This window comes from Alligator sinensis, unplaced genomic scaffold, assembly GCF_000455745.1.
Source record: "Alligator sinensis unplaced genomic scaffold, ASM45574v1 scaffold379_1, whole genome shotgun sequence".
NCBI classification, from domain to species: domain Eukaryota; kingdom Metazoa; phylum Chordata; order Crocodylia; family Alligatoridae; genus Alligator; species Alligator sinensis.
The window spans coordinates 2,760,922-2,788,522 of NW_005842001.1; the positions used below are offsets into that span (position 1 = coordinate 2,760,922).

General features: G+C 43.5%; 1 protein-coding gene across 7 annotated transcripts in view; it reads left to right on the top strand.

The window, feature by feature from the left end:
- TNIK (TRAF2 and NCK interacting kinase) overlaps positions 1-27,601 on the top strand; it is a 326,733-nt gene that overhangs the window by 213,985 nt on the left and 85,147 nt on the right. For all 7 annotated transcript variants that reach the window (XM_025201756.1, XM_025201754.1, XM_025201757.1 and 4 more), the window contains exons 8-12: positions 9,317-9,371; positions 10,167-10,245; positions 19,912-20,087; positions 25,767-25,833; positions 27,378-27,582. In XM_025201756.1, the coding sequence (XP_025057541.1) occupies positions 9,317-9,371; positions 10,167-10,245; positions 19,912-20,087; positions 25,767-25,833; positions 27,378-27,582 (582 nt within the window). The remainder of the gene's footprint in view (positions 1-9,316; positions 9,372-10,166; positions 10,246-19,911; positions 20,088-25,766; positions 25,834-27,377; positions 27,583-27,601) is intronic.

Consider the following 27,601-nt stretch of genomic DNA (forward strand, 5'->3'; position numbering starts at 1 on the left):
TGGCAGTTTCTCAAAGTTTGAAAGTGCTGAGGAAAGTGCAGAATCCTCTGCCTTTCACCCAACAGGTTCTGAGATGTCTGGTCTAAGGTGTTCTCTGTTGTGTTGTCCAAACACTTAAGTCTTTCCCCAAGCTCGAAGAGGTATGGAGGAGGTCCCCTATGTACTGTTTTATACTTATTTTCTGTGCTGTGTGCTTTCTTGTGTTTCTTTCTGGAGGGTACTGTCACAACAAGAGGAAATCATACAAATCATAGAGAAGTAGAACTGGCAGGGACCTTCATAGATCATCTAGTCCAATCCCCTGCCTATGGTGAAATGGAAGTTTTAACTCCAAATTGCCATGTTGATGCTGCTTTCCTGATGCCCTCGGGAATGGTCCTGTGTGGCATGCACCCAACCCAGGAATAAAGCAGTGAAGCAGTTCTGGGGGTGTCCTGCTGTCATTCTAGCGCTCTCTGTTTCCAACATGCTCAAAAACACCAGCAAGAAGAGTCCCCAGAGCAGCTCCAGTGCCACATTTTTGGGTATGATGTGCAGCGTGGGAGCAGGTGAGTGGGTATGCTTCTCAGTGGTGCTCCCCAGGGCAGTCATTTACCCAGTCCCCTTTACTCTTGGACAGTCAGTTACCCAATAAATTTCCCAAATTTCCACTTAAAAAACCTGACGTAAAACTACAAAGCCACTGAGAGCACCCTGTAAGATGCGGGAGGGCAGGGAACAGCTACAAGCAGACCTGGACAGATTGGACAAATGGGCAGAAAACAATAGAATGCGATTTAACAAGGAGAAATGCAAAGTGCTGCACCTAGGGAGGAAAAGTCCAGCACACCTCCTGCCTAGGAAATGACCTGCTCGGTAGCACGGAAGGGGATCTCGGAGTCCTAGTGGACTCCAAGATGAACATGAGTCATCAGTGTGACGAAGTCATCAGCAAAGCTAGCTGCACTTTATCGTGCATCAGCAGATGCATGACAAACAGAACCAAGGAGGTGATACTTCCCCTCTATCGGGCACTGGTCAGACTGCAGTTGGAGTACTGCATCCAGTTTTGGGCACCGCACTTCAAGAGGGATGTGGAGAACCTGGAGAGGGTCCAGAGAAGGGCCACTCGTATGGTTAAGGGCTTGCAGGCCAAGCCCTACGAGGAGAGACTAGGGCACCTGGACCTCTTCAGCCTCCGCAAGAGAAGGTTGAGAGGCGACCTTGTGGCTGCCTATAAATTCATCATGGGGGTGCAGAAGGGAATTGGTGAGGCTCTACTCACCAAGGTGCCCCTGGGGGTTACAAGAAATAATGGCCATAAGCTAGCAGAGAGCAGATTTAGATTGGACATTAGGAAGAACTTCTTCACAGTTAGAGTGGCCAAAATCTGGAATGGGCTCCCAAGGGAGGGTAGTGCTCTCTCCTACCTTAGGGGTCTTCAAGAGGAGGTTAGATAGGCATCTGGCTGGAGTCATCTGAACCCAGCACTCTCTCCTGCCTACGCAGGGGGTCGGACTCGATGATCTGTTGAGGTCCCTTCCGACCCTAACATCTATGAATCTATGATGCCATTAGTAAAATCAGAGAAGACAAGGACACTGCCAATGTCTTGCTTCTCCAGTGACAGGGAAGTAGCTGGTTAATATATGCTCTGAAGAGTGTGACTACCTGATGGTATTTCCAAGGGTATGCTGTTATCATTGTCCAAACTCATGTATTAGTCAGAAACAGAAACTTGAAACCATTCAGGTTGCAGTTCAAACAAAAGTCAGTCAGTTCTGGTAGTTAGAGGAAGTCAAGGCTCTAGTACTTTTTTCATGATCATGACTTACTTTAACAGAAGGCAAGCTGTTCAGAGATGAATGTCTAGAACTTTCCACTAATTCTGGTTGCCTCACTTCATGGTGTTTAGGTCAAAGTGTTTAGGATCTGATTTTCAGCAGAGCTGAACAGCCTTTGCTTCTAATATATGCTTTATCAACATTGCAGAAATCCCCTGAGATGTGTTGAACTAGGCAAAATTCATAGATACTTAAAAATAAACCTAAAGCTTGTTGTGCCTCAGTTAGCTGATGCCACATCCCAGGAGGTCACTGGCTGAATTAATGTTTGTAAACTACTTTGAGACTCTTTGATACAAGGCCACACAGAAGAACAGACATTTATTAGACACACAGCATGTGCAAACATTTCAGCAATCTGACACAACATTACAGCATTGATCCATGTTTATTTGACCCACTGGAAAAAATAAAGTAGAACAAAAAAGTCTTGAAAATATCATATGTTGAAGTCTGCCAGCCAGCACCTCAACTGATGGTTTTCTTGAGAGCAGCTGCCTAGCTTCAGAATTCCTCCTTTTAGCCCCAAGGTGACTTATCTGCAATGTGTGCCGGAAGTGGCACGGTCAACCTCTGTGTACAACTCAGGAAGGGAGCAGAGAGAACAGCAGCAGGTGGGGCAGGAGAAACGCTGGGATCAGTGTGCCCCTTGGGGAGAGTGCAGGGATTAGGTTGCAGCATACCTGCCAAAACAGGTTGGCCCCCAGTGCTTCAGCCTATATAAATTGTTACCAATAAATGCACTTGCAAATAGTTTGACCTGCAATTATTCAGTCCTCTTTGGTTAACCACTACAGCATGCCTTTGGTTAAGGCTACCAGGCACTCTTTCATATAGGGTTCATTTAAGGAACGTTCTTGACTTTTTAAGGAGTAACCCACAATATCTGCTTGTGGCATATTCTTGTGTAAGCATTTTAGCTCAGATTACAAAGCTTTCTGGGTGTTTTCAGTGATTCTTTATGGAAGACATGCTGTGTGCCTACTGGCTGAGTAAAAAGGAGCAGCATGGAACTTAACTCCTTGCATAGCTTTACACTAAAACAACGGCATTTCAAGGAATGGCTGCTTAAGTGGTGTGGGTTTGGTTTCACCAAAATGGGCACAGGGAACTGTAAGTTTTACAGTTCCTTGTATCCCTGAGGGAGAATATTCCCTCCAGCAAAAGATACGTGGTGTTTCTATCACCTTTACTTGGAGATTTCCAGTGTGGGAGAGCAGTTTTATTCTTTAGCTACCAGCATATAAGAACCCATCTCTCTCTTCCCCTACCCCCAAACAGAGTGTACTGTCGATGCACTGAAGTTAGCAGTTCTCCAGGCTTCACTGGCCCTTTTCAGCCAGCACGGCTCCACTTCCCCAAAAAAAAACAGATCATATCTGCTTCTTGCCATTGCGTCTCTTATCTGGCTCAGAACAGGTTTCCAACAGCTGAGACTAGCCCGGGATTGTAAGACTAAGTGGTTCAATTGTAAGCCTGACTTTTCCCCTTGAAATGCTTTACATTTTCTGGCTTGCCAGCACTAGCAAGATACCCTGTCAAATTTTGTATTCCTCCTCCAGTCTGGAGAGACTTAATTCCCATAAAGCAGTCAGTCACTGGAATGAGAATGTGGAATTCCAAGATGTGTTATTGTTGTTTAAGAATCATGGGTTTATATCTTCATAGCCAGCTTCCTATCCTCAGAAATCCCTGAAGTTCTTTTCTCCTTCCAAAATAACTAGAGCACTTAATATTCAGTAGAGTGATGAGCAGTGGCAGGGATCAGAGTTCTTCCATTGTCCTCAAAGATCAAACCTTCTTAGCAAACTAGATGTTTTGTCTCTGAAGTTGGCATTAACAGGAGTTTTTTTTTACTCTGGATGTAAAACAAGACTGATTGCCACTGACACTGAACTGCAAGATGTTTTCAGAGCCCATTGAAATGTGGGGGCCACTGGACTCTACTACAGATGCAGGTTCACAGTATTACAGCTGATGCTCTAGATGCAAAGTGAAGGAAAATTGCAAATGACAGTTTTTTTTTAAAAGGATGCAAATCAGGTGTTATTAGATTTGTTCAAATGGCTTAAGATAATAAATACAAAAAACTGGAATAATATACAGTAAAAAGAGGAACCCACTAGTTTTCATCCATCAGACAAAAAAAAGCCTCTGATCATTCTGTTTTCTTAGTTGAAGTGAGCTGACTCTGTTATATACAGAATGATACAGTAAATACCTTGCAAAAATAAATCGCACCACAAAGGACGAATTTAAAACCCACACTGTTAAGGGTATTTTCTATTTCCTCCTAGCAGTTCCTCCTTTTTTGTTTATAAAGATCTTGTCAATGTCTACAGTATCCAGGGAAACCAAGGTCGTTTACCCTTCTAAAATGAGATAATGCAAATATATAAGCATGTTTTCTCTTTGCCAGGTAGACTTTCCTAACTTAAATACAATTTGAAAATCATTATAAATTGTGCATTTTCTGGTGAGTTGTTGCCATCCTTGCCAGACCTATGGAGAAGAGGATTTCTTTTTAAACTTCCTAAAGATTGTTTGGGGTTTCTGTCTTCTCTCTAGACTAGGGTGTCTCCCACATGCACTCCACTCATCCATTCTCTCTGACTCAATTTCCTCAGCATATTGCAATGAGCTTCTGAGTCAGGAAAAGGAAGCCTGCTGAAGAAATCTAAGGGCATATGTACATTGCCTTGGTACTTTACTAAGGAGAGCTGCAGTGAAGCATACTATGCCAAAATTGAGGTGATGTAGCTAAATTAGTAGAGAGAGAGAGAGAGAGAGAGAGCTTATTGGCTTGCATCCAGCACTGCATTAAGCCTGCTATATTACTTCCAATTTGAAAGTAGCACACGTTCAACAGGTACAACGTGCCTTGCTCAGCTGTAGTATGGTACTGAGATGGTAGAGATACGTCTTCACTTAACCAGCATTTCTTGGGTTCTGTAGAATTGGTTGTCTCCTTTTAAATTACTTGCCCAGCTATCTGATCACTCCCTGATATGAAACTAATAACTCCAAAAACCTGCCTTGGACAGTGGAAACTGCCACTCTGTGGCCCTTGGGTTTTGGAGAGGTAGTTCGCAAGGTAAAAATGGAGGAGAGGAAGGACAAAAACGTGTTTCAGGTATGTGACGGGGGAATGAGTAAAGGAAAATACAAGGGGGAGATGAAGGAAGGGGAAGCACAAGAGGAAAAGCAAACCAAGAAGGAGGAATTACACCATTGCTAGTAAGGCCAGGAAAATTCTAAGCAAATACAAGGAGGCCAGCATTTGAAGACAATGTCTCATAAACAGCCGCTGAGAATGTTACAGGAACATAGTTTTTAAGAGACAACATTAAAATACATCCCCAAGGTTTCCAGTGAAAATTAGTTTGAGCTGTAGTTGAAACCCCATCTCTATGGGGAAAACAGTTTGTGCTGACCCATGAGGTTTCTGCAGGTACCACTGTATTATGTTGTTGACTTCTTATCTGCAACAGTTTTAATTTTTTGTGGTTGAAGGAAGCCTTTTAATTCACCTATATCACCAAAGTGACCTTGACTTCTTATTCTGATGCCTCAGGACAACCAAAAAAGCTGTTAAGTCATGGCCTGCCCAAAAAAGACCCAGTAGATATGGGCCACTTGAGGAGCTGTCACAGGAGTGTGTGGGGAGGTGACTTTCATAATGACATTTGTGATCACTGGTTTCATATCAATGAGAAGAAGAAATTAACTTAATGGAGTACAGAGTAGAACTTACGTACCAAAAGGGGCCAGGCACTGAGGTGGCTGCCAATGGACTCTTCTTACTGGAGTGGATGACTGTACCTGAAAGTGCGCTCCACAGCAGTGCAGAGGAATCGATAGGAAAGCTCTTTGGCTTTACTGTAGCTGAATCTCTTCCTGGTGCCAGCTGGCTACTGACCAACCTGGGAGATGCCTCTGAAGCTGTACTTTAGATGAAGGCACTGAAATTAGTCTATGTTCTGTTTTTAATACAAATGGTGCTAGGTTATTAATCATAACAGCTCTACCTACGCAGTGTCTGGAATAATGCATTACCCAACTTTTCCAAAAATAAGTTGTACCATGGCCATTAAGGAAACTTGCCACTTTCTTTCTCTATCCATCTTTCTCTGCTGCACATGCACTCCCTTTTTCTCTTTCCCATCTTGTAACGGGCTAAGTATTTTCTCCTGTATATAAGGACTTGAAGTTGCTTGGAGATCTGGTGATGGATCTAAAAGCTTAAGCAGAAAGTTAGTGACTTCTGTACTCTCTAGCCCAGGCCTTTGGCTCATAGCTGACAAATTATTTCTGGTGAGAAGCAAGAAATATGAATGTTGCTACTTGCAAATGGGAGTATCCCAAGAGAAGTGATACAAATATGATATCAAATGAACTTTCAAAAAAAATCCTCCCCCATTGCTATAGATGTTGTGGAATAAAAGGGAAATTCACAGCTCATATGTTTCTCAGCATGGCAAAGGTTTAGAAATAAAGTACATGGAGGTGTTTCTTTCTCAAAGAAATGTTGCTCTTTTATCTCCTGTTAAATCAACTAGGTATACTTCAAAAGATAAAACAGGGGGAGGCCTCATATTTTTACTCTGTCCTAAGAAGCCTGTTTCCCATGGGCACTATATTGAATCCATTTATGTATAATCAAATTTTAACTAGGAAGTCTGCACCTATCAATTGAGTATACAGATTTTGCTGAGGACCAAAGTAATATGCTTAGGGTATGTATAATCCCCTCAGGGGCCAAAGTATCCATTGAACCTGAAGCCTGTAATACTGAAGTCCTGCCAGGAAGAATTACAGGAGAGCCATGATGTTACAACTTGTTGTGATGCCCAGTCATTCGATGCAGTGCAGTGTTGTTAGTTGTCATTTAGAGGGCAGCCGTTGGCCACTGGTGCATCTATTCAAGTCCAGCATGTTTCGGCTGTAACACAAAGGCATCTCTGAGAACTCCAGATTTCTACATAACCAGCTTTGTTGGATCTCAGTCCAATCCCTGTGGAAATCACTGATATTGGTATTTCATCTTAGTGTCCATACCACACACCCATTGCATACAGCTCTTCAGTCTTTACAGCCTAAGCAGAGAAATTAAGGATTAAATGGACCTAAATTAGTTCCCTCTTCTCCCCCAGCAGAGACCTCTCCTAGTAAGGGATGAGATGCGTGTGAATGAAAGAGACTGGGACTGAGCAGTACAGAGCTACTGCTGGAGTAGGATTTGGGACAAGCAAGAACCAAGATTAGACTTAGAAGCAAAGTGAGAAGTCTTAGCTTTAGCAAGGTGGTAAGAGTGACAGCATCCTGCTCAGTGCTTTTGTGGCTGACTCTTGAGAAAGGGGCAGGGTTTCTTATGGGGCATGGCCAAACCTGGTTACCTCTTCCCAAGAGTGTGGTTAGTCAGATATACTGGTTTCTTTGTATGTGCTCATTGCAAGATTTGGACTTTCCCATCTCCTGAAATCCTTACCTGTGGGCAGACCGGACCAGGGATCAACCTGTGCCCAAAGGGGCATTTGGCATACACAGCTGTCTTCCCTTGTGTGGTCATTGATCCAAATCAGTCCACCTCCTTGCAGACTGCATTACTGTTTCTACCATAGGGGTGGAAAAGGTGGTGATGCTCATAGAGAACATCTCTGCAAATGGTCCCTAAATCCAAGATATCCCCTGATGTTTGAGGTCAGATTCAGTGCTGCTTCTGTAGAGGGAAGTTGGGGAAAGCCTGCCTCTCAGTAGAACCAAATGAAATTTCCTTTCCTGGGCCTTTTCTAGGAAAGGGTAGGAAAAGCAGCTGAAGCAGGAAGGATGCTTGGTCTGCACTTCCAGTTTTTACTGGTCTAAGTAGTCAGTGAAGAGTGAGGGGTTTTCCTGACTCTGTTGTATCAGTAACTCCCTAATGAAGCTGCAGTTATACCAACCTACAGATCTTGTACCTTAGAACTCTTATTGGTTGCCAAACCAGTACTGGCATAAGCACTTCTGACCAGCCACAGCTACAGCCAGGAAGATTTGCAACATTAACTGTGTTGATACAGATGAAGCAGAAATATAGTTTACTGTAGACAAGTCTGGGGAGATCCGAGTGCCCATACCTGGCCCTACTGCTGACCTCAAGTGACCCCTCTCCCTCAGTCTCCCCATCTGTGAAACAGGAACAGTTATGCTGTATTTTGTCACCTACAACCCCCCCCCCCCCCCCAAACACACACGCACAAAATACAGTTGCTAGAACTTGGAGGTGTGCATTATAATCAAGGAAATATGGTAACAACAACAATGTTTGTATTTAAGTCTCTGTCAGGGGAAAGCAAAAGTAAAGCTGCACCTGTTGCAGGCAAGGCTCCCTAGTTGCTAGCTGTGGATACTTCCCCTTCCCTTCCCCGCTTCCTGCCCCCCAGTCCAGAGGTGCTCAAAGGAAGATCTTTTTTCTTCATTTCGGCTTTCAAAACAAAGTGTGTATTTTATTTGGGAGTGTGTTGTATGTGAGAGAATATGGCATGATGCTGGCTCATCAGAGCTATGAGGATTAAAAAAAAATGATAAATATATATGAAGATTTCAGTTATGACTATAAGCATGCCATGAATCTGTATGATCTGGCCTGCAGGTCAGTATGATCTGTTTTGCAGGTTTTGAGTCCATTCTAAGGACATTTCCTACTAAAAGCCATGAAAGTTTTTCCTGAGTTACAGCTTCTGGTTTTGTCAATAGAAAAGCTTTAATCAGTGGGGTTTCTAACTTGGCCTCTTTCACAAACATAAAAAATTCCAATAAAAATGTTTCAGATGTTGTAAAATAATAAAAGGGGTTCAGACAACACTGCAGAGGTTGGTATGAGTTGAACAATATAGGGAAAAAGAATAGCCTTTCCTCTCTCAGAGTGAGAGAGAGAGAGAGAATCTATAGAGATTTGTGGGAGCACATTTGTATCTCATTGACTTCCTATTTGATGTCAATGCCTCTGTCTGGAGAGTCCAGCTGTGCTTTGTATCTGCATGGCCCATTACTGCCTTGGTCCAGTAAGGTTGCATGTAGAGGTTCACATGAGTTTGAAGCTGCCACAAGCTGGAAGTGAGGGAAACAAGTCAGAACAGAATTGCCCGGCAAGGCTGCTGAACTACTGTGCGTCTGTGGGTTTGAATTTTACACTTGAAAGATTTATTCATTTATTATTGAAAGAGGATCACATTGGATTATGTGGCTTTGGATTTGCTGATCTCATCGCCGGCAATTTGTTTTTCAGTCATTCAGAAAAAATAACTCCAGTGGGAGGGAAACCCTTGTTCCAAAGCACAAAAACGAAAGCTTCTGATCTGGGAGTTCAAGGACTTATGATTTGAAGCATGATATGGATTTTTTGTGTTGGAAACCTTTCCCATGGAGTGCCATGCAGTACCTCTTAGCTGACTCTACATCATTATACAGTTCTGATATGCTGGATATTTCCCTATGTTGTGTGTTCTCTGTTTCAGAGTGACTTATGGTCTTTGGGGATAACAGCCATAGAGATGGCAGAAGGCGCTCCTCGTAAGTAAATGCACTGCCTTGCTTTCACTGTTGTTGTATTGACTTCTGCTGCTGTTTGCGTGTACCCATAAACAACACGCCAGAAATCCCACCCCAAACCTTGAGAGGATGCACTAGGGAGCCCAGGGTAATAGTAGGGAAAAAAAATCTAGATGCCATAATAAGCCATGGTGTTTCAGTGAATAATGCACTGAATTGCATTGGGTCTCTATTTCTCCAAACAAAATAGGTATGAATGGTCTGTGGAAAGTATGGATTACTAATAACACTATTATTTTAAAGAACTTCCTTGTGATGTACATAACCAGGCACTGGATTTAGGTGATGCATTTGAGTGGCTCATAAGCTTGGTAAGAATCCTATGGACCTTATGCTAGGACCTGCAGAGAGTCCAGTGACACCAGTATCGCTTCAGTGTACAACACATTCTTAAGCTATCCCTTCTTTCTGTGCCTGTCAGTGCCTTAACAGAAAGCTGTAAAGTTACAAGCTTCAGGGCTAGCCCTTAACTCCAAACCAAAATGCCAGATGCTCCCTCAATCTTTAGGGAGTTTAGCTCCTACCCACATTAGCAGCTCCAGCCAGCTATAGATCTGTATCACTGTTTGGTTTATAGCATATTGGTTGTTCAAAGTTCTCAGTATCATGAGAACTGGAGCCTTTTTAATTCCAGTGAAATCCCATAGATATCAGTGCTCTCCATTCAGTCCCACCTGATGTTTATATATGTTCTATCTTTGAAATGCTCGTTCCTTTTTATTCTCCCTGGTGTATCTAATGCTCTTGTACTTTCAGCTCTTTGTGACATGCATCCCATGAGAGCTCTGTTCCTCATTCCCCGGAACCCAGCCCCTAGACTGAAATCAAAGAAGTGGTGAGTCTTCCAAACTGAAATTCTGATGCTGGAAAGTGTGTGTTTGTAGGGGTTATAACTTATTTTTATTAGTAGTATTAAAAATTCTTTCTATAGGTTTAAGGGCCTGGGCCTGTTCCTACTGAAGTCCTTAGCAAAATATGAATGAGCACAAGACTGAGCTTTGAGTTCCTAAGAAAAGAAAGTTTTGATCTCTACATTGTGAGGTGGAGATGCAAGTTGACTTGGAGAGTGAAAGGTTGGGAAGGAGGGAGGGGAAAAACTCACTAATGTTCCCATTTCATAAATGTTGCCATTGGATTTCTGAAGAGGTTTAAGCAGCCTGAAGCCATGTGATGCTTCACTTGGCTCCTACTTCTTCCCAGCGAAGTTCTGTTTTCAAGTGGAAACATTTAGACATGCCAGAAGGGGATAGTTTATCTTGAAGGCTCAGGAATGTGGAGATCTGAACTTAGTTTGGGATTTATTTTAAAATTTTGGAGGAAAGAAAATGTAAAAGTATTTTGAAGAAAACCAGGACACTTCAATAAAAAAAACCTCTTTTTTTAAAATAAAAAAAGGGTGGGGGGGAAGAAATAAAAAGAAGAATCCCTGAAGCCCAGCAGGTGTTGTGCACTGGACTTTAATTTGCATAGTTTGCTCCTTCCAGACTCAGCAGTGGGTTAGCCCTAACAGACCAGCAGAATTCTTCCACTTCATGTTAAAATACTGAGCGCCAGGGGTGTGGCGTTGGAGGCGAGAGTGTTGTCTTGATGCCTGAAATTCTGCTGCTTCATGTCTAAAGACATAGAAAAAGGGAAGAATGGTTTGAGATGGGTTTTGAAGAGAAATTAGGTCAAAATGGCAGGAATACCAGAGTGTTTTCTGTGCTGCAGAGGGCAGAGATTGCAATTCCTTGCTGCACATGAGTTTGAAACAAGAACATCCGAATAACCTCAGGCCCCCTGAAAGGTGCACATAGGATCCAAAATAGGTTATTGAGTTTTGCCAGCTGAATCGTCAACTAATTGGACCTTAATATAATGCCAGTACAAGGTGGATTTTTTTTATTCCTCTGAAACTGTAGCCACAGTAGCTAGAAGTCTTCACAGAGATGTTGGAACTATATGAACTACATACCCTTTGCACAGCTGCCTTTTGATACTTGTAGCTCTCTTGGCCCAGAATGCAGTCCTGACACGCACTTTCTGAGGTGCTGCCAATCTCTCACTTCACTTTGCTTGGAATTAGCTGCGATGATACAAAGCTGATTGTAGGATGTTAGCAAGGGGGGTTATTTTTCATGATAATGCATTGTTTATTCATCAAAGGCAATTTGAGCCTCAGAACAGAAGGCAGGCAGATGAAGGAAGAAAGCTCCGAACAAAAACATTTTTCCCCTTTACAGTGAAATTGGATTGAAGTAGGAGTTTTATTTTGTTCAACGTTCTGATAAGTCATAATCTCTGTCCCTGGAGTATTTTAATTCATGTTGCACAAATGAGAATTATTAGACACAAACCTTCCCTCCTATTCCAGCTAATATCTTCATGTTTATGTATCTTAACTCTCCCTGCTCTTGAAGTCAGAAATTTGGAACAGATGTAATAATTGTGCATCTCATGAGTAGGGAAGGTCTTGAACCGACACTGAAGATCTAAATGTCTCCGGATCATGGACTGTTGACAAATTTGCAGCCACCTCATATCTCACATATCACCCCACATTGCTTATGGACACCACTGTCCTGACCCTTGGCAGCACTGACATGACACTCTGGAATTTTGATCTCATTTCTGGATCCTTATGGTTAGATTAAAATACTGTTTCTGTAATACTGCGTTGTCTTTTTGCTGTTGTTTTCTCTTCCTGACAACATTAATACACGTAGCCTCTGTTTCTTAAAGAGAAGACTAGGGCTACGTTTAGACTCAAGTCTGGCAGCAGACAGCAGCCGCCATCACATAAAAGGCAATAAAAAGTAATTCTACAAATATGTCAAGAGCAAGACCAAAGAAGCCCATAGGTCCTCCATGGAATGCAGGAGGGAATCTAGTTATAGATGATGCAGAGAAGGCTGAACTATTTAATGCTTTATTTTTACTTCAGCCTTCACAAACAGGGGTAGCTACCAGATAAGTGCAATTGCCAATAATGTTAGGTAGGGAAGGAGACAAACAGCCCAGAGTAATGACAGAACAGGTTAGGGATAACTTAGAGAAGCTAGATACCTTCATGTTGGCAGGGCTGGATGGGATGCCCCCTAGGGTACTGAAGGAATTCACTACAGTAATTTTGAAGCCATTAGTTTTCCTCTTTGAGAACTTGTGGAGGTCAGGTAAGTTCCCAGATGATTGGAAAAGGGCAAATATAATGCCCATATTTACAGACTAATCAGTCTGACCTCAATACCTTGAAAGATCATGGAGTAGGTCCTGAAGGAATCTATTGTGAAGCAGCTAGAGGAAAACAAGGTGATTGGGAACAACCACATGGATTCACCAAGGGCAAGTTTATACCTGACCAACTGGATTTCCTTCTATAATAAGGTGACAGGCTCTGTGGATGTGGGGAGAACAGTGGGATGTGATATACCTTGACTTTACCAAAGCTTGTGACACTCTCTCTCTCAACATTCTCATTAACAAGCTAGGGAAATACAGACTAGGCGAAAGTATTGTAAGGTGAATGCAAAACTGGTTGGATCATCATGTTCAACACAGTCATCAATGGCTCAGTGTCTAGTTTGGAGAAGGTATCAAATGGGGTTCCCCTGGGTTCTGTCCTGGGTCTGGTATTGCTTAGTATCATCATTAATGATTTGGGTAATGGGATTGAGTGTACGCTTAGCAAATCCGCAGGACTCAGAGTTGGGTGTCAACAAAATGAGGTGTACTCTGAAAGGACTATTCCACAATGAAACCCTACATATGCTTAGCTGTATGTGTTTTTTAAGTACTCAGTTTAGAAAAATTCTATTTTGAAGGTTGTTTCTGGCCTGGGAGTGTAGCTTTTTCCCTCTGACTAGATGACAGAGGTCTGAGAAATGTACTGGAGGAAGCTCGAAGCTATACACATTTTTCAAGGTTTCCTAATGAATTTGAAATTCAGGTGAGGTTTGTGGATAGGTTTCCGTAGGTTCATGCTTCTGGATTCAGCTCAGAGCTGAATGACTTTGAAACATAATAATCTGAAGGGTTTAACAATGTTTTCACTGTAAAATTTAAGTACAAGTCAATAATTTTGACTAAAATTCTGATGTAATACTGGAGCCCAGTCAGTGATGAGCTATGGGTACACAACCCCACAAAGATTTTTTTGTCCTGTCTGCTGGGATGCAGGATCTGGACAAATGCTCAAATGTGACCTCTTTCACAAGCACTTAAATCACAAGAGAAAACCTCAAATGAGCTTCACTCTCATTTCTGTGCTTTCCTGCCTCAAGGTAAGTAATGTTAAGTGGGCTTAGGAGTGTCAGCCTCTCCATATGCCACTATATTCAACCCCATTAAAGCACTAGAGTGAAGATCATTTTTTCCACAGGAAAAAATATGGTTGAAAAGCCCTTGATGGCTGAAGATGAAGTCAGTGAAATGCCAGTGATAAGTGGCAAAGGATTTGGAATCTAGCCTGCTGTCCCAAACAAAAACACTGTTTTCTTGCTGAATCCCTGCACCTGTTTTTGAAATAGTCCTATTCCTATTTGGAATTAAAAGCTGGTTCCTTATAATTTTCTATCTTCTGGTTAAAATCAGCATGAAATGGGAGATTAAATTTCTTCCTCTGAATTTCATAAGCAAATAGAGCTTGACATTTTTGTGCTGTTTGTTTCCATAAACAGTTCATTCCCCCACTAAGAAATGACAAACCTCTCTTTGTTAATGCTAATAGTGGTATTTGCACTGGTTAGGGCACTTTACAGCCAAACATCTTAAAAGGCTTTGCAAACATTTATTCAAGCCACACAGCCCCACAAGCTGGGGAAGTAGCAGTGTCAGTGTTTATATACAGAGGGGAGCTGAGTGACTTGTCCTAAGGTGTCCTAGTGAATCAGAGCCAGACCCATAAACATAAACAACACCCATGCTTTTCCTCTGCAGTGGAGACTTCCAGTGTCTGCTTGTGCCATGCAAGCAGCCCTAGCTACCCAGCAGCAAGTATTGCACTGTGCTACAGTGAGCTTCAGGAGATATTCTGGCTCTGAGCAGTGATGGGCAGAATGGCTGTTGTGTTGCCCTTTTGGAAGGGTGCAGCCATGCAGCCAGCTACCTCTCTGCTGAAGCAGGTCCTCTCCTCCATTCTTCTTTTGGAGAAACTGATAATGGAAAGACCCAAGTCATGAGCAAGCTTTGTGCACTCGCACAAAGTGGCAATGACTTCTCCCTATGCCCTCTTGTAAACTACATTCTAGCCCTTGAAAACCATTTTAATTTGTACAAGGTGCTGGTGGTTCTTGGCAGGCCTGAGGCATATCTACCATGAATAATACACAAGGGTTGCAGACATATGGGCTCAACTGTTCTGGCATCACTTGACTGCATTATTGCGTGTCTGTGACTGAATAAGCACCAGCAGCCGGCAGCTGTTGTTATACTGTGCTCTCCCTTTCAACACAGTGAGGGCTTACTTTAGCCAGAGCAGGATGAGGCTCAAATAAGGGACTCTTGAATCAAGACTCCTGAATGTTGTTTTGCTCTTTGTCTGTCATTGTCTGGGAGAGTGTCACTGTGGATGAAAGGGCATGTAGACGTGCTCAAATACAGTGCTGCATGTTATTTCAGTCATTCATAACAACTGAACATTCATCTGCTCCTGTTATTTGCTGTTCCTTCATCAAGGAAGCAGTAGGTGTAGCCAGGTATAGTCCCAGCTGTGTGAATTACTCTGTCTTTCATTGTGAATGCAACCATCCTTTCTGACGGTCCTTTTTTCTTATCCCCTCTTCCACAGGAGATAGGGGAAAGAGGAAAGGAGAGAAAACGTGGGGAAAGCCTACTGGTGGGCTGGTTAAATTACAGACTGCCCCAGGTGATCCCAGCTGGGCCTGCTTCTGTTAATCTGCCTTCAGATGAGAACTCAGTGCCCTTTTTTTGACTTGAGAGGTGGAGTCCTCTTGAGAAAAGAGTGAAGAGAAAACAGATCAAAGCAGGGAGGCGTAAATTCTGGTGGTTTTAAGTACCGACTATTCCTAGTATTTACTAAATTAATCTCTGTAATCTCAAGCAAGTCACTTACCTTCCCTGTCTCATTTCCTGCTTGGTAAGATAGATTTAATTAATTAGAGTTGTGCCAGAAGCATCTGTTTTGCTTCTGGTTATTTTGTGCAAGCAAGAACAGGTCTTTCTTTCTCCTTGATTCCCGCTGGGTTCACTTGCCCATGGTACCACCTTCCTTTCTGCAGCTGAAAGTTGCTATAATCTCAAAGTGAAAATCATGTGAATCTCGTGCATTGCATGAGGCTTCCTGTTGGAAACATGCAAAACTGAGGGCCAAGCTCTTTGCTTGATTTTAAACTCCTTGACTTCACTTGTTACACCAGCACATATGTGGCCCTGAAAAATGTGCCTGGGTTGTGTTAAGCCGTAAATTGCTGTGCTATGATGGTGCATAGTTATTCTCATATCTTGTATTTTCTTAAGTACCTAGAGTATCAGTTTAACCTGCTATTTACAGTTCTCGTAGCAGTTCCCAGAAGAGGGTGGGCATTCCATTATGGATGTAGTTGGTTGCGTTGGTCTTAAGTAGAAAGCAGGGTACATTTGCACCTTGTAGACTGACTAATGTAAAGAGAGAGAGTGTATGAATGAGCTTCCACTCACTCATCAGATGCTGTTAAAGGATGTGCAAGGAACATTTTATAAGAAGGAGAGATTTGACTACAAGGGCAGAGGAGAGGGGGTGCTAGGACAGTGCTGGGAGGCACAAAACAAAGAAACCATGTTAAAAACAAGAAGTCACAAAAGCTAATCCAGGTAATGGGATTAGAATCCATAGTCCCTGTTTAAGCCATAATTTACAGAGTCTAGTTTGTGGATGATTTCTTGTTCCACAAGTTCCCATTCAAATTAGTTTTAAAGGTTTGCTACCTAAAAACAGCAACCCTGGGGTCAGTGATGGAGTATCCAGGGAAGCTAGTGATGTGCCACAGGCCTGTGTGTTTGTCTACAGCCAAAGTCAGATGGGTGTTCATTCATTCTTTCACATAGGCGTCACCCAGTCTGTCCAGTGTAGATGGCAGAGGCATACTGTAAAAGCAGGTGATGGTGTATATGATATTGGTAGTTGCAAGTGAACGAACCTCATGTTACAATCCATGTTGTTTTGTCCAGTGATTGTGGTTTATATCAGTGCTGAGGTACAGAAGGCGTCTGGATCCGTTGCTAGGCCTGGTGCCTCAGTGAGACTGGGAATTAGGTATACCTGTTTCTGATCTCCAGGTTGCTGCTGTTCTTAGTGAAGAAACCTTTAAAATCTCCTCTAAAATGCTGAAGTTTATTTTCTTAAGATCAAAAATCAGGTGAGAGTAACAAGGTTTGAGGCATTCCCCATCCTCTCCCACCCTGAATGAAGCCCAAATCCAGGCCTGGCTGGGTAGCTTCATAACTAGGCATGTACATTTCACTACAAGCACATGCATATGGGTGGGAAATGTATGCACAGATTATCTTGCTCATGCTGACACAAAGGGAGGCTACTTTTTAACTGTTGTTGTAAGAAACTCCCTTCAAACTTAGACTGGCAATGCAGCACATGCGTTTGATTTACAGCAGAAATCATCAGAACATAATCTGTTCCCCTGATGTTTGTGCTTTGGAGAAAATATGTCATTTGCTTTCTGACTTTTTTTTTGTAGCAGAGCCCAGTGGCATATAGTGCCAACACTTAACTAATTTGCATGTGTATCTCAAAATACGTGCCCCACATGTAGTCAAACTGATTAAAACAGAAGGTGCTAATCCAAGGGAATGCATGGGAACACAAATGAACAAATTACTGGTGACAGGGATAAATGGCCTATTGTTGTAGATGTGTGAATACATTTTGCGGAAGTGGTATTGGGCAGGTGGGTTCCCCTGCCCTTCCTGCTCCCTCTGGGTGTCATTGTGTCCCTCCCCTACCTCCTGCCCCAGCTCAGGAGCAGGTATGAGAGGGGGAACCCTCCAGCCACTGTTGTTGTCCAGGCTGAGCCCAGCACGTATGCAACCTTACTGGTTCTGAGCAGAAGTGGCACTGGAATGCCCCAGTACAGTGGGGACAGCAGCAGTGGCGGGGAAGAGAGGGAGTTTTTATCTAGTTTGGGAGCTTAAAAAAGTCCCCAGCTGCTACTGCCACGGTGAGGTCTGCCCATCTTGGTGGGATGGAGAGGTATCTGGGAGAAGGGAGTACAGTCACTCCTGCAGCACCTGTCACTGCTCCCATACCCATCTTTGCAAAATTCTGGATCAGCTTCTACTTGCCACCAAATCTAGGTGTTTGGTATAAGCTCCTGTTTCCAGTTGCTCTTCGTGTTCAGGATAGCAGACAGTCACAGTTTGGGGTTACAAAGGTTCCCTGCAATGATGTAGGCCCCCACCCTACAACTAGGCATATCCCTGTCATTGGAACCCCACATAAACAAAGGGGGTTGCTCACATAGCTCCAACTGCAGGGTCATAGTTCCCCTCTCTCACAAAAGACCTGCAGAACAAAATCCTGTTTAGAATAGGGCTGGCTAGTGCTTCACCTGGCCTGTTCACTCTGGAAGACAGTAAGACATTATTTTCTTGAATACAAGGCAAGGTGGGGGCACTTGCTCGTTAATACATCTAGAGGAGGGATTTAATTGGATCCGGTTGAGTGTTTTATTTTCTCATCTCAATTTGTATGGATTAATACTTAAAAGATAAAGCATGTTTAGTCTGGCAGTTTAAAAACAAAATCCCCAAAAGCTTATTGTTTTACTTCTCAATGCAATTCTGTAATATCTGTTGGCTTCTGACATTTAATTTACGTTAATTTTCCTATTTGCTAAAATAACTCTCATTCTAGTGGTCTGTCAATATCTTTTTTGTAAATCACTATTCTCTTGGGTTTACAATGTGGCAAAAATTGTTCCAGGCCAACTTTTGATATGCAAAATCTGAAGCCAAGAGAAATTTGTTTACTAAGATTTGGGTGGAATTGCTTTGGCTGGGGTTTAGTTTAACTGTTTGTAGGAAGGCAGGCAAGGGAGAACAGATGACTTCGCTTAACTTTTCCATCCAACCAGTACTCCTAGAGTGACATGCCATTCATTTTGATCTGTGAGCACCCAAAGGTTGAAACATACTTGCTGGTACAGCACATTTCATGAACATACTATCGCTAAGCAGTGATGCCCTGTAGGTCTAAGCACACTATGAGAGTGAAATAGCTAAGAAAAACAAGAATTACTAAGAGATTCTACACAACTAAAAAACAATTAAAGATCCACATAATATCAGTTGGTAACATGTAAGCAACCACTTACCCAGGAATATGTTACCTTAAATAAAATGTACCATCATTGTAAAATAGAGTTAAAGAGGAAATAGTCCATTAGAAAAGTATAGCTGCACCTAAAAATGTCGTACCTACTATTGCAACCCCTGAACATTGGGAGGTTAAATAAGGTGAAGTGTTTCTTTGCAAAAGGACTGTAGGTTGGGTATTAGAAAGAACAGTCTAAGAAGGAAGGTTAAATACTGGAACAGATTATTTAGGGAACTTGTGGAATCCCCATTGTGGGAAACTTTTGAAAAACCGGTCAGACAGACATTTGACTGGGATGGATTACACAGGGATGATCCTGTCTGAAGTTGGGGGTTGAACTAGGTGACTTCAGACGTTATGGCCCTGATTTTCTACAGATCTTTTGTTTGATGCTTTTTACAACCCGTTGTATACAGTCAGTTTGACTGGAAAGTCAGTGGTGGGTTCCATTCTCCAGGCTTTTGGAAAAGGTATTTACTGGTCACCTACAAAGCTGAAATTGGAGAGGCAGGTGGCAGGTGGCAAGAGTGTGCACAGGAAGTGAAGTTGAGAGGAGACTGAGGAATGACATGTGGTAGTCTTGCTCAAATGCCTCCAAGTAACTTCCACTAAAGAGCAGAAAGAAGAATTTCAGGCAACACTGGGGACAGACAGAAGTTATATTGGTCATGTGATCAGCCCCCTGAAAACACTCTACAGTCCTGCCATGACACATGACTGCAGAGTGCTTTAAAAGTGGCTAATCACATGACAAATTAACCTCATCAAATGAGGGATTAGTTGAAGGTGCTCCACTTTGGAGCATGTTAAGGAACTTCTGTTCCCTACGGTCAAGCAATCATGAAATTGGGGCTGGGCTGATGCAGCCCAGGGGGCGTGGGGAGTGGGGCTTGGTAGGCTCCAAAGTGGAGTTTGAATTCCCCCCCCCCCCCAAAAGGTGGGGTGGGGGGGGGGGTGTCATTCTAACTCACGGCACTTTATGTAAAGTGCTGTGAGTTAGAGTGGGGGGCCTGTGTATCTGTCAGCACTCATCGTTTAAAGGGTGTATTGAAAATTAGTCAGGTGCAAAAAAATTCAAGCTGACAGGATCCTTTTAATTACCCTGATAGTCCTGATACTCTCCTTTTTTCCCCACTTTAGTGTAATTCCGGCCCCCTGTGTACAACACTTTTTCTGTGCATTCTTCTCTCTTGGTAGGTCTAAGAAATTCCAGTCATTCATTGAAAGCTGCCTCGTGAAGAACCACAGTCAGAGGCCAACAACTGAACAGCTGATGAAACATCCATTCATCCGAGATCAGCCTAATGAAAGGCAGGTTCGCATCCAGCTCAAGGACCATATTGACAGGACTAAAAAGAAGCGTGGAGAGAAAGGTTAGTAGCAATGCAGGATTATGGATTTATTATGTATGATATAGAGCTGAGAACATCAATAGCAACCCAGCTCTTCCCCCTCCACCCCCCTACAGGTTAAACACTGTAAAAGCGCATGGGAAAAAGAATAGAAACAAAAAAGCCCAGAAGAGAAATTCTGTCCCCCAAAAAGCTTCCAGTCTATAGCTTATTTCCATAGCAGCATCAGTGCAAGTCTTGCCCCAACTTGACTCTCACTCGGACAGAAATCTGTCTCAGGTTGTATAGTGTTAAGTTCCAGCCAGGTCACCTATCAGAGGTGCTGCTGATGCTCCCTTGGGCCTGTAATGCTGTGGGGATGCAACAGCTAAAGGTAAAACAACCTGCTGTCTGCTAATCCAGTCAGTTTGTGGAGCCCAAGTATTGTTTCACTGTGTGGCTGTTCTCGCTCAAGGTAGCTGGAGTTCCATCACTGAAGCGAACTGTTATGGGTGCATCAATAAAAGATTTTCGTGGCTGATAACAATAGCTGATTATTAATCAGCCATATCGGTCCATGCCGATCTGATAACTGATTTACTTTAATGTGCATTTTAAAGTACTGACATAAATAAACCCTTTTTTTGGGTGTGCTCCAGCAGCCTCCTGCATCACGTGTATCAGTGCCGCAGCACTTAAAAATGGCAGCAGGGGTGCTTGAACTAAAGCTTGTTGATTGAGCTTTAGTTCAAGCACTGCTGCCGCTGTGCTGACTCCTTTTAAGTGGAGCAGAGCTGAGCAGGCCAAGGTTGGTTGCAGGCTGCCCACTGTAAACTCAAGGCTTTCCACCCTGCTGTTCTTGCCCCAGGAGCCCTGTGTTGGCCGTGCACCCCTTGCCTGCCTGGCAGTGTGGGGTGCACCTCACTACCCCCACTGTTGTTGAGCAGGCAGGGGCATGCAGCTAGTGTGGGACTCCTGAGGGAAAGGCAGCAGAGCAGAGTGGTGTCCAGGGCCCTGGCCAGAAGGCATAATTATTGGTAAACATTACCAGCTACAATGGCCAAAAAAAGCAGACAGCCAATAATGTCATTTCCCCTTTTATCAGTACCGATCCGATAGGCCAGGTGTCTGGCTGCCGGGGGTACACTGCTCCATGTCTGGCTGCCGGGGGTACACTGATCCAAAAAGGTTGAAAACCCCTGCGATGTGCACAGATATATCGGTTGCCTCTCTACTAACTGTTTGAGTAGAGGTCCTAAGTCTGTGCCCACAGAGCCTTGCTGAGTTGCTTTTAAGATTGTACTACTTGGAACCTGTCTGCTTGCAGTCTGAGCTCCAGTTTAACTAGATCAACTTAACGCAGCTGAGTGGGGAGCTGACTCAATTAAGTGGGTGCAGCCCTCCAGTGTAGACCCTGTACTTGATGTTAAACGGGATGTACCATATTTACTCAAATGCAAAATGACATTTTTTGTCTAATCAGCACAGGAGAAGTCTCTTGTCTCACATTTGCATACAACGAAACCTCATTAAATACATTGGCTGTCATTAAGCTGCTGCCAAAAGCAGCATGTGGTCAGTAATGGAAACCATCTATGAAGTTGATTAAACATAGTCAACACTGAGCATGACTGTATAACACATGAGCCGTATTGGGCAAGGATGCTAATGGGAACCTACCCCAAGGATAGATTAGTGCCGCCCACCTCAATAAGATGTATGGTAGTGCCCATTACACACAGTCCCCCTTGGCACTGACTCTTTCAAGTTATGGTGAGCCAAAATATTTCATACGTTTTGACTTCCTCTTCACTCCCGCAACTGAGATGTGCCTTTCTCTCCCATGTCCAATGATTCCTGTTTTTCACCAGCCTTAAATGTGTGACAAACAGGTGCCCAAACAGTTCACCCAGAATCTTCTCTCAGCCTGTTGCATATAGTTTTTGTTGCCCTGATCTCCATGAGATGAAGTTGGACCAGGTTACCTTACACTTCATCTGCATATACATTTTTGGAGGATCCCTGGATTCGTGACATGAACACCTGGTTCCAGTCATGAGTGAGGGGCTAATTAGCACACGGATCCTTTGTGGGGGGTATCTGAAGTACACGCACATACTGAGCAATGCTGACCTGTGGGGTCACTGTGTCTGCTTTTGACTGGTGGGGCCCAGCTCAATGAACTATGTGGTAAATCATGAGTCTTTTGGTGTTGGACTACTATCACGCATAGTCTGTACCATACAGGCAGTCCTCGGACTTACAACACAATTGGTTCCTGAAAACCGCTTCTTAAGTCGAAACGTTGTAACTCGGACTCAATTTTCTCATAAGAAACAATGTTATAAATGGGGGATTGGTTCCTAAACCAAGGCCCAATACCCATTACCCAAAATTTTGTACTCTATCAATTATAGATGAGTAATATAGCTACATTAATGTATTTATATTGTAAATAGCAATCATATTGATTTGGAAGGACTTCTTTGAGGTGACTTTGCTGGACTTTTTGAAGGGCTCTTAGTTGGACTTTTTGAAGGGTTCTTGGCTGGAGTCTTCTCAGGAGTTTCGGCTGCAGGTTTTTCTGGAGTCTTCTCCACTTTCTTAAAGAAAGCGTCCAAGTAAGTTTGAACAGATGTTCTCCAGGGAGATGAGCAACGCAGCAAACTTGTTCACTGGCATGGCGTCACATCGGATCAAACGTTGTAAAGTTGAAACTGGCATCATGAAGTTCAAACAGGGTGTCACTTTATAAACGTTGTAAGCGTGAAATGTTGTAACTTGAAACGTTGTAAGTCGAGGACTGCCTGGATATAAGTAGATACCCAAGTAATTCTTAAAAGTCTGTTTATGTTTAAATTCAAGGTCATTGCTTTCAAATTTGGGCTTCACTTCCATGTGTAGAGGGGAAGAAAGGGTTGCAGGGGGAAGAGGTAGAGGGCAAAGGGAGTACCTAACCCCCCCCCCCCCCCCCCCCCCCCCCCCCCCTCTTCTGCTTCTGCCTGGCAATTTATTTTCTTTGCTGTAGCAGTGGGAAGGAGACAAATTCAAGGCAACCTTCCAATAAGGAGATTCTCTATACCTGAAAAATTATTGGGGGGGCTCATTCTATGTTTGAGTAAATATGGATTTTAAAGGTCATTAAAATAATTCCTTGCTGTTTTAAGCAAAGTAGGCATTCTAAGCCTGAAATTAGTTTCAGGAGTTACCGAAGTCAGTTACGTAAGTGTTCAAGCCACAGTTAGGCAAGGCCTGAGTGTGATTTCTGTTACAGCTATAAATTTGTGGAAATGTTTGGAGATCTGATATCTAACTAAGCTTGTTAAAGGAATATATTGCTATTGCACCAAAAATCAAATATCATATATTTTTTTTATTAACTGAAACTTTGTAGAATTCAGCCAATTAACATAATACAATATCGCTGAATTTTTTAGTTAACAATATTGGCTTTTCCATGCATAAATCCAGTGCTTTGTTATATATTTTGGTAAAATCAAAACAATAAAACTAGGCTCTAGTTAAGTATTAAATGCGTCTGGCAGATGAAGGTTGTACCCTAGAGATGGAAAGTAACTGGATACACATAGCCTTTGCATCCAGTATATAACCTTTCTTTTGCTATAATTATCTTCATCTAATAAAGGAATCGCCTTATGTAGTACAGCATTGTAATCAGGTATTTATATAGATGCCTTCATTGCCAATGAAATATTGATATGGATGTTGAGAGTGTAAAGGTTGTCTCCCATCTAGTGTGGAGACAAGTCCGCTCAGAACTAGTCACCCTGAAGCCCCAGTTAGCCCCAGCTGGGATGGAGCAGACTACCTGATTATCTGTCTTGTCTGTAGCATACCCATTCGGACTTGCAGACTACCCGGGCAGCTGCGCGATATGCATCACTCCTGAACCAGTCAACCTGTACTCAGACCATGCTTCAGTCTTGCTCCCTGTTCTTGTCCTAGCCCAGCTTCTGTTCCTACCCAGAAATCTCAGTTTCTTGCGTTCTCCTGGACTGCAGCACTATCTTCACAATGATTTCTGGATCTTAACCCTCAGCCTGTTTTTCCTCTTGGACCCTCCTGTTCCTGACCCTTAGCTCAGCTCCTGACTTCTGTCTCTGGATTCTCCCCTGGCTTGGATGCCAGTTTTACTCATTCTGTCAGATTACTTACCCCTCAGCCTAGCTGGGAGGGATGGGGCATATATATGTAGGAAGAAGGAAGCTTATGCCTTCAAACAGGACTGAAATCTAAATTTTAAAATCTTATTGCTCTAAAGTCTTCCAGTACACTTAGCTTGTTCATGCAAATGAGCTACAAAGATTGTACTTTATACATTTGATATATTTAGTGATATATTTTTAGATTAGCAAAGGGGATTGGCAGTTTCTATATGGAAATCAGTGCCTTTGCTCTGTCAGGGTAAAGCCACATAGCATATTGACGCTGGCATGCTGCACCCAGAATTTATGACTGAACTTCACCCTTAACTCATCCCATTGTGCAAGTAAATTCCCAACAGATACTAGATCAGGAGTCGGCAACCCCTGGCACACATGCCGTGTGGCATGCAAGGCCATTTTGCTTGGCATGCCGTGGCCAGCCCCGGCTCCGGGAAGCTGCTGCCAGCGACGGAGCCCGGGCTGCTCCCAGCAGGGCTTGCAGCGTCCCAGGTGCCTGCCCAGAGCAGCCCAGGATCCCGGCTGGCAGCAGCTCCCCAGAGCCGGGGCCAGCTGCAGTTGGGAGGCTCCAAACAGCTGTGCCGGGCTCCGGCATCGGCTCCGCACCGGCACGTGCAGGCACGCCTTGGAGTGGGCAGTGGGGTCGGGGCCTGAGGCAGCACAGCCCTGGTCTCTTCCCCCGCTCCTGGCACGGAGATGATGAGCCTGGCGCAGCTGTTTGTAGCTTGTTTGCTGCAGCTGCCCAGAGCCCAGGCTGGCTACAGACAGCTGCACCGGTCTCATCACCTCCGTGCTGGGAGCAGAAGAGAGACCAGGAATGTGCTGCCTCAGGCCCCGCCCCCACCACCCGCTCCAAGGTGCGCCTGGATGTGCTGGTGTGGAGCCCGGCACAGCTGTTTGGAGCCTCCTGGCTGCAGCCGGCCCCGGCTCTGGGGAGCTGCTGCCAGCCGGGATCCCGGGCTGCTCCAAGCAGGCAGCTGGGATGCTACAAGCCCTGCTGGGAGCAGCCCAGTCTCCAGCAGCTAGAGCCCGGGCTGTGGGGTAGCAGCTTTGGGTGGGGGACAAGGGGCTTTGGGCAGGGGACAAGGAGCAGTAGGGCTGTGGGGCAACAGCTTTGGATGTGGGGGCAAGGGGTGGCAGGGGCTTTGGTTGGGGGGCAAGGGGCACAAGCAGGGCATCCTGCCACGTACCTTTTGCCCTCATTTTGTTTTTCTGCCATGCTGGCACTCTGGCACCTTCCAAGGCAGGCATTGTGGTGTTTTTCGGCACTGACCAAAAAACGTTGCCTACCCCTGTACTAGATGGACACCACTTGTTGGCTGCTGTGTGCATGGGCAGAACGGGGTGCACTGTGCTTGTGACCTGCATCCTCTTGCTTTTCTAGTCTGCATTCAGAGTCAGACCTTGTTGGGGGGGAAACTTGAGAACATTGGTTCTCCACCTAAGTTTTGGTTCTCACACCAGAGCCCTGGGTCTTCAACCCACAGAAAAATGAATGATTCCAGTAAAGGGAACTGACATTCAGTTATATTCCTAGATGAGACAGAGTACGAGTACAGTGGAAGTGAAGAGGAAGAAGAAGAAAATGACTCTGGCGAGCCCAGGTAAAAATCAAATGTTCATTTCTGCCCTTTTATCTCACTGACTGTGTAAAATTAGTTAGGATTGTAGATCATATGGGCCAGTGGTGGAAAAGACCAGTTTGATCATTGAATCCAGCCTTTGCAAGGGCAAGACATAGTCCCACCAATATGATGAATGGATATTGAATTCAAGCTGTAAATCACCTCAGCCAAAAAGCTGAAAAGTGATGCCTCATTTTTTGTGTGGTTTGCAGTATGGCCTATTAAAACCACAGGAAAAGGGTGGTCCCACATACTAAATTGTTTACTGCTTGGCAGCTGTGTATTCTGGGTTTAAATTGTATTTATTATTTGGTTGATATTTTATTATGCTCTTATTTAAAAATATATAAACGTGGAGGAATGACCATGGTTGTGTATTTTGTGCTTCCATGTAATGGTACAGACAAGTGTATAACTTGTCAGCTTCAAGGCATGCCTCATACTTCACTTTTGCCAAATGGTTAAGGTTGTATCAGCAGTTTCGCTCACTAGCATGCAAGACCTTTTATCTGCTCACTACCAATGATTGTCAATAAATAAATGATATTTCCATATGCTTATTTGAATCAAGCCTCTAAAATTGCATCTATGCTGTTTTAAATAGTCCAAAACTATATATACAAATATTTGCATAAACAAATCAGGTTGTCAGAGTAACTCCCCAGGTTGTTGAGCTAGTGAATTTACATGTGCAAAAGAATTTTGCCATCCCTCAAATGCTTACATATGCAATAATTTTGATGTGAGAAAACCATGGGTGTGAGAACTCAGATGTGGAAAAATTGTAGGTGCTGTCTCAAGACAGTTCCTGAAAATGTGCCTCTTGATTTCCATGTATAGTTTCATAATTATATTTTAGTTTTTCACTCTGAAACTGTTGATTGCTTCCTCAAGCATGATAGCAGTAGAACTTTCTTTGATTTTTTTTTTAAATTAGTAATTAGTATCAGGTTATTCCATTGTAATAAGTCTTCCATTCCACTGTAATTAGTAGCAGTTTATTCCGTTATTTCTCTGAGATAGTATTTTAATAATTTTCAGTATTTCACACTACGTCTGTTTTGTGAACTACTAAATACAGTACTTGCCACTTTAACATTAGGGACTTTGACTTAAGAGTCTTTCTGGGGGGAAGGACCTTAAAGAATTAAGTTATTATTGAGCTTGTGAACGGGGCAAGATTCCTCTGTATTCTCTTGTGTGAACTAAGCCACAAATGCAAGGATGGTCCCTCACAAAAAGTTTGTTTTCTCTTGGATCACTGCAAAGACAGTGAGACTGAAGAGCAATGAGGGATGAATTTAAGCTGCCCTCCCCACCTCTTATTGTAATCTTCTCCTTTCCTCTACCAGTTATTGTCTCAGCACTCTCCTGTCCACCCTGTTTTAACCAAATGCTTTCACTGGTGAAGTACAAAGCCAAAAGGGAAAGGGAGCTAAACTGAGAGAAAAGTGCAGAATTTTCCCTTTTACTGTCATCAGAGGCTTAAAAACAGGCTTTCCAACTTGTTCTTCCCCATTAAGCTCCATCCTCAATCTGCCTGGAGAATCAACCCTGAGACGGGATTTCTTGAGGCTTCAACTAGCAAATAAGGAGCGCTCAGAGGCCTTGCGCCGGCAGCAGCTAGAACAGCAGCAGCGAGAGAATGAAGAGCACAAGAGGCAACTCCTGGCAGAGCGGCAGAAACGGATTGAGGAGCAGAAGGAGCAAAGACGAAGGCTGGAGGAGGTAATTGATCTGGGTCATG